Source organism: Bidens hawaiensis, unplaced genomic scaffold (assembly GCF_021521415.1).
Source record: "Bidens hawaiensis isolate Kalapana, Puna unplaced genomic scaffold, B.hawaiensis_p1.1 tig00052595_1, whole genome shotgun sequence".
NCBI classification, from domain to species: domain Eukaryota; kingdom Viridiplantae; phylum Streptophyta; class Magnoliopsida; order Asterales; family Asteraceae; genus Bidens; species Bidens hawaiensis.
In genome coordinates this window covers 84,037-92,068 of record NW_027499471.1, presented here as the reverse complement: position 1 = coordinate 92,068, position 8,032 = coordinate 84,037, and the positions used below count along the sequence as shown (strand labels likewise).

Here is an 8,032-nt window from a genome sequence, read left to right as displayed (position 1 = left end):
TCCCCAGCGCCAAGCGCGACGGAGCCACCTTCCACTTGATCATCATAAGCGGCGTGGATATAATCCTTGGTGACTGCGCAAAAACAAGTCAAGTGATATCAGCAAAAAGAATTATGTTCGCGCAGAAAAAGAAATAAAGCAATGAAATAAACTTACACAACCCGTCGACTTGGATAACGGGCACAAGTGCGCTGTCGGTCCACAGCTTACTCATGCCGACCCCCACCAGCGCCTCCTCGCGAATTTTCTTGGCGGGGGATGGTTCGGTGGTCAGTTTCTTAACCCAAGCGCCGGTTGGGTTCTTAATAACATCCGCATCCGCGGGCGCAGAATCGATCGCGCGTATCGTCATGCGGATGGGGATTACACCAGCCCTGATGTAGAAGAACCTCTCAGACCAGTCATGAAGGCTCTTGAATGACACGGTGCTGCACTTAACCTTCTGACTGCGAGGAATAAAGGAGATCCAAGAATCTTGGATCTTGGGCTTATAAAAAAATTGAAAGCGCCGAGGGGTGGGCTCCTCGCGCTGTGATTTGCACATGAACTCGAAATGAGTCATGCGCACAAGTCCAAACGGATGGACTTGGGATATATGAATCCCGAAAAAACGTAACACCGCGCCTACAAACCTTGTCATCGGAAGACGAAGGTTGCAGTGGGTGAAAAAATGGGTGTACAATGAAATATAGCCGGCAGGCGGGTCCGCCGCCGTTTGCCCGGCCCCAGGCAACATGCAGCCAAACAGGGTGGGAAAACCCTGAGAGGCGATGAGGCTGTCGAGATCGACCTGCCTCAATTTGCAGGGGATTTCATTCCACCTTTTGGTGGCCTTGGTCCTCCCTACTTCCTCCGATGTGGTCTCAACAACCCTCTTCCCCTTCCCCTTTTGCTTCAATGTCGACATTACCACAGATTTCACACGGCGTCTTCGAGAGGCAATAGAGGTGATTGAGGGGCTAGACGAGTCTGAACTATCAGACATACAACTGCAGCAGCAGATAATCGAAGTTTCGAAACGATGAAAACACTTAATTCAGAATATGAAAGACAGAAATTCGAAAATTAGTAACAATGAAGATGAAGATAAAAAATTTCCTAAGGACCTGCTTTTATAGGCCCAGGAGAGAGAAAAGTGGTAACTGATGGGATTTCACGCGCCCCCACTCGCAGGTGTAAGCCAACGAGGGCGCGGCACGTGTCCCAAACACTGTTGAGGGGACATAAAAACGTAACGGACCTGCCACGGAGCAGAGACGCGCCCCCACTCGCAGGTGCAAACCAATGAGAGCGCGACACGTGTTCCAGACAGCTGTGCGAGGGGACATGAAAGGCAACTGTAGCACCTCGAGCACACGAAACGTCTGACACGTTTACGGCGCACGACACCACCAACCAACCACGTGTTTGGACCCTTCGTTTCAACCAAATGGATAGAATTTCGTTCAACCATGAAAACAACCAAGAAAACGACAAAACCCCTTTAAAAGACCAAATCAGTAAGTCTAATATCTATCTTACCGCGCTCGCGCGAGATAAGACACACATTAGACTGGGGGGGCTTGAAGAGGTATGTACCCGCCTCAACACCGAGCAAGGCGGGTCAACCCACAAGATAAACACATTATGAAGGCACAAAGCTAAAACCTATGCGCATGGCGCATACAAAACATGCTCAGGCATCATCTGCCCAGGCTCACATATGCTCGCGCATCACATATGCGCGCGGCGCACCAGCGCGCGGCGCATATCACATGCTCGTGCATATCACATCTGCGCATGAAATATCTGCGCGTGAGAATAAAGAGAAGACCTCGCGCATCCTCAGGATGGGCGCATATCACACATGCACATAATCGACCTCGTCCTTATCCAAATCAGGATTAGGGCAACCTTGATTGTGCACGTCAGACAACCTTCCAGAAGGCATCTTTTTAAGGAATAAGAATATGCTGATGTTGACAGCTGCCAAATGAAAGGTCGACAACTCAGCATGACACATGTGCTACCACGTGATTACAACCAACGAGAAAGCGCCAGGTGTCCCAGAGGACACGTGGCGCAGTGCGATTGGAGGAGGCCAACGAGGTTGAGCCTAATCAGTGGAAACCCTAGCACTATAAATACAGCATCAACTCCACTTTGATGGACACATTTATACTCAATCATTGACAGTTACAGACACATTGATTCACATTGAAGCATATTCAATCACACAATCATACAGAGTAACATACAGTATTCAGCTATTAAGCAATACTCTCCCAATTCCCTCACTCTTACATTATTATCTTCTCCTACACATACTTATTCTCACGCCGGAGGGTTACCCCAAAGAGGACCCCTCTGTCCCTTTCTGAGGGGTAAGTAACGGCGCTGTTCATTTTGTAGGTGGAAGAACACTGATCCAGAAGAACCATCGGTGAAATAGTATAATCACACCCGAGGAAAGTAGATCTGCTACCAGTGAGAAGATCCACGTTTCTTCACTGTTCAAAAGGGGGTTGCGGCGCAGCTTGTTGCCCGTTTGCCTGTCACTTTATTGTAATCGTTTTATAGTAAATTATATAAAACTTCGATTATTTATATATCAACCTACTATACGTCCATTTAACAAATATCCACTAGTACGTCTATATGGTCGTTTACTGTTGTTGTATACCACCGTTTCAAATGGCATTGCAGAATATACACCTGTTTAAAGTTGTAGACAACCGTTTAACAAAGATCCGGTAGCTTATAGGACTGTTTAAGAACATAATCTCAAACTCTATAATATCACCATAACTTATTTTTGTATATAAAAATAAAAAATAAAAAATTGGGGGTTTGAATCAAGATTAGTTACCAATCTTTGCTACTTGAGAAACGGTTGAATGATCTTTTTTCCACCCTTGATTTCTAGACCCCAAATAATGCGATATTCACATATTTAGGTAATGGCTCAATCAGCATTCATCTTTCACCCTCATGATGAAACTTTTGTTAGATGTTCATCATAATTTAGGTAATGGCTCAATCAGTATCCCTTTTTTACTTTACTTTAGGACTTTCAAATACATAAACTTAAAATGTTACAAATTTGCTAATTCTCAAGCACATCCTCATTTCATTGACACATACTCACACAATTTTATGGGTTACTCTCCTGTCTTCGATCTTGCACATGATCGATTAATGACTATACAGCTATTGTTGAACCTATATTCGACAATTGCAATTTTTTATCTTACTTGTTTGCACATTTGCATTCACATTCTTGTTTTCATAAAAATAAATGAATTAAGATATAATTTCTTATAACTGTTTCTTCGGAGGACGAGAATAAAATAAACTGGGTGGCATGGCAAAAGGTGATAGCGCCAGTTAAAAAGGGGGGATCGGAGTGTGTTCATTAAGCGATGCAAACCTCGCGATGTTGACCAAATGGTGGTGTAAGTTCAAGAGCAAAAAAGAAATGTGCTTTGGCGGAATATTGTCTAGGTCATGCATCACTTGGACGGGGCATGTGAAAATACATTGTTAGAAATCAGAGTAAAATGGAAGCCTTGGGAGTTGACCTTGCGAAAGAAATGAAAGTGGATGTAAAGGATGGTACACAATTGGATTGACACTTGGTGTGGGAGATCTCGTTCCAGAAGAGTTTCCCGCAACTATTCGAGATGGAATCAAAGCTCTTAGCTTTTTATGGGTTCGCTATAGGGCGAAATGGGCAGGATTTACAAGGGAAGGGTGGTATGATTTTAACTCTAATCTAGTGTGTTATATAGAATTTGGGTGGGGTAGGTGATCGATATTTGGTTGTAACTAGGGATGTTCAAAGTCGGATATCCAGACATCGGATATCAGGACCTGTTGGATAGTGGATTTTAACATCCGGATCCGAATAGGATAGTAAAGGATATCCGAATTTTCGGATATCCGATCGGATAGTAAACCGGATATCCAAAATATCCGAAAAAAATAGTAATTATAAAAAAAATTTAAAAACTATTTTTAAAAATATTTTGGATGTCCGAAATATCCAAAAATTTGTCTGAAATATCCAAGAATTATCGAAGTATCCGAAAATTATCCAAGTTTTATAAAGAATATGTATTATTTAATAATTAAAATAATCGAAAATTTTCAAAATCACTATCCGAATTCGGATTATTTTGGATACTAATGTTTTTTACACACCTGGTTGTAACATGAGATACAGGTAAGGTAATTTGGCACTGCAATGTATTAGGGCTAGTATCTTGCTATTGCTAGTCTTGTTTTGAGTGAAAAAATAAAAAATTTTATTGGTCGTTAAATAACTATTACTTTAAAGAAATAAAAAATAATATACTCTTCAAACAAATACTATTAATTGGACTTTTGCTCCCGCCAAGACTAAGAGAAATTTTTTAAATAAATTTCCAGCAACTATTACTTTAAAGAAATAAAAAATAATATACTCTTCAAACAAATACTATTAATTGGACTTTTGCTCCCGCCAAGACTAAGAGAAATTTTTTAAATAAATTTCCAGCTCAGAAGAATCTGCATTTCTCTTTACCCACCTTTTCAATTTATATCTTTATTAAAAACAACATTGGTTCTGTACCGAACCTAATCATTTTCCGACCGTTACTCCGAACCTAATTTCAAGTCTCCATTAAACCCCAAATTCACCAACCACTTTCCAAACCCTCCAAAAATGGTGTCCAAAGCCAAGAAGTCCAACCACAGCAGTCTCCGCCGCCGGAAGAAGACTCCGGTCACCTCCGCCTCCAACACCGCCTCCGTCGTCGTCTCCTCCATCAACAAATCGATCCACACTTGTCGCCGCCTCGTCAAAATCTTCTCCAAACTTGTCCGTATCTCCACTCCAACCCGCAAATCCTCGGTTAAAAAGGGATACAAAATCCTCAAAAAATTACCCGGTGATCACTCGATCGCCACCGTCCGCCGATCACTCTTCCAGGACACTGTTACCTACTCGTTACCTCCGCTAATTTCCGATAATAAAATAACCGTGTTCCTCGACCTCGACGAAACCCTAATCCACTCGGTACCGGCATCCGGGCTAATCCGTCCGCGGCACTACGATTTCGTAGTGAACCCGTTGCTTGACGGAGAGCGCGTTACGTTTTACGTCACGAAGCGTCCATTCGTAGACGAATTCCTAAAATTCTTACACGAAAAGGGTTTCGAAATCGTCGTGTTGACCGCGGGAATTGAGGAATACGCGTCGCTGGTGCTGGATACATTAGATCGAGTCGGGTTGATTTCGTACAGACTGTATAGGAACTCATGTACCGAGCTAGATGGGCGGTTCGTTAAGGATTTGTCGAATTTGGGGCGGGATTTGAAGAAGGGGGTGATCGTTGATGATAACCCGAATTCGTACAGTTTGCAGCCGGAGAATGCGATTCCGATTGCGCCTTTTGTTGATGATGAGAAGGATGATGAGTTGAAGAAATTGATGAGTGGGTTTTTTGTGAAATGTGATGAGTTTGAGGATTTGAGGGATGCTGTGAAAGATTATGTTGGAAATGGAGTTAATGAAGATGATTTGAATTTGAAGTCTGTGAAGAAATTGATTGAAGATGAGGTGTTTGGGGATGGTAAGGATTATTCAAACTTTCAAGCTCTAGTTGAAGTTTGAATTTTGTTTTGTTTGAATTTGATTTTTTTATTTATTTATATGTTTAGAGGTTTTGTTAATGTTCTTGGTTGAAGAATGATATGGGAATTTAATTTTAATTATTTTGCAAATAATAATAATAATAATAATAAATGTGTGCATTTTTAAAAGTTTTAGGGTCGATATATTCAAACACCACCCCCATGGTGTGCTAACAAGTGTATACGGTTCGTATAGCCCCTGCATAATTGACAAACGTACTTTATGACAACTTTTTCAGTTTATATGAGTCGTATAGGGTCTATACGACCAGTATAGACTAAGACATACTCCGACACATTATGACATAATTATGCCCTATACGGCTCGTATAGCCTCTATACGACTCGTATAGAGGCACCTGGTATTTGAATAACATATGTGGTGTGGGAATAACATTGCGACATTACCATTATATGATTGAACGTTGTTATGTGTGAATTTAAAAAAAAATCAGTCTTGATGCAATCAAGTTAATATTGGCTATGGTTTCTTTTTTTTTTGTGTATGTGTTCTAGATCCGAGACCTCCTCAAAGGTTCAAACCACACCTCAATGTTAGAGACCAAAATGCGAAACGGAAGCCGATACAAGCGGTTATTCTCACGTCTTATTGGTGTGTGTATGAAATGCAAGAAACGACAAGGTTTTCAACAACAAAAGAGTCTCGGTCAATAGAATCAAGGAGGGCGTGAAGGAGTATAGCTTCCTTTGGGTAAAATATAGGGAAAATCTACCTATTATATTAAAACAACATAATTTTTCCACATGTCATTCAATTAAACCCTTCACATAAGCTCCAAGTGTACAAGTTTCAATTTTTACAATTTTCCCTTCATTATTGATAAAAAGAAAAATATGTTGTTGGTGAGAATTGAACTCACTGCCTTACTTTTAAATGTTTATGGCTTACCAACTCAACTAGGATGAATTGATATTAGTCTTCTTTTTTTCTTAATTGGTATAGATTCACAACCTTCCATTTTATTACTTTTAAAATGCAAACACAAATTATTCTTACTAATCTATGTATTTTATAAAACTTTTATATCTTATGAATCCATAAGATGTGTTAATATGTATATTATTAAATTTAACTTTTTAACTACCCGTGTATCACACGGGCTCTATCATAGTTATTATATATAATAATTACAAACTTTGGTGCCGCTAAGTGTTGACTGGGTCACTTGGCGGCACCGTATTGGTACTTGAATTTTGTTTGTTTTTTTTTGTTTTAGTTCCGGTACCGTGACATCATAACGGAAATCGAACGAATTTGCGTAGACTCACTGCACTTTGTTTTAATTTCGGTACCGTAACCAATGTGACGGGAATCAACCGAATTTGCTTAGACTCACCGCCTCAACTTCCGGAATCAACAATGCTTAGATCTTCCCGATGCCCGAGTGTTACTGACTGACGCTACTCAATTGATTCACCTCAAATTTTATATGTTTTTGTTTTATTTTTGGTTTTTATTTCCGGTATCATGACGCACTTATCTGAAACCGACCGAATTTGCGTCGACTTAGCGCCTTAACGTCCGAGACAGATAACGTTTGGGTTTATCATCGCTCAAATTTTACCAACCTACTCGGCGCAACGCGCCGGGTATAACACTAGTTCCCTAAATGGACCATCTGAATAGAGAGAAAATGAAAAATGACTCACTAATGTTCAATATTTCCAAAATTGACCAAGAAATTTGGATTAGGGTGACGCCGTGATGGGATTCAAAAAAATTGAATCTCGTCTGTTACGTCCAACTTTAAAGTGAATCCCATCTTTCCCGTCCAATTTTAAATGAATTTCGTATTATCAGTCTAAATTTTAAGAAAAAATATTTTGCCCTCTTCTCTGACACTCTTCTCTCTCCTTCAACCTATCTTTACTTTTTTTTCTTCTTCTTCATGACTTCATATTAAGGAATTTTCTCTAAAATATAAGGGGAAATAAGTGGAGGTAGATTGGGATGCATGATGTGAGTTCACGTTTTGAGATTAACATTGTAATTAGATGTATGTACCGGGTGTTGTATGTTGTCTTGCCTAGTATCTTGCTAGACAAGCTCAGTTTTTTACAAATGAAATCTCGGTTAAGAAAAAAAACCTCCTATGGTTTCTTTAAATATAACTTTCTTAAAATTCGTATCTTACAAAATAAGTGAAGTCATGACACTATATTTCGTGTCCAAAGCCTCCTCCTTTTGAGCTTTTGTTGAAGCTTCAAATTACTTTTTTTTTCAATTACATTTTTGACCAACTAAATTTGTATTTTTGGGTTGATATTGATATCGATTATGAATGTTTGTAAATCTATAAAACTATTCATTTGACTAAATGCAAAAGTTAGATGCAACTTGAAACTTTAATAG

At 39.9% G+C, this 8,032-nt stretch overlaps 1 protein-coding gene across 1 annotated transcript; it reads left to right on the top strand.

Moving 5' to 3' along the window:
- Nucleotides 1-4,687: 4,687 nt before the first annotated feature.
- LOC143599730 (uncharacterized) lies at nucleotides 4,688-5,677 on the top strand. Its single transcript, XM_077077618.1, has one exon. It carries the CDS (start codon nucleotides 4,688-4,690, stop codon nucleotides 5,636-5,638), a length of 951 nt encoding a protein of 316 aa, XP_076933733.1. The 3' UTR covers nucleotides 5,639-5,677.
- The last annotated feature ends 2,355 nt before the right edge of the window (nucleotides 5,678-8,032 follow it).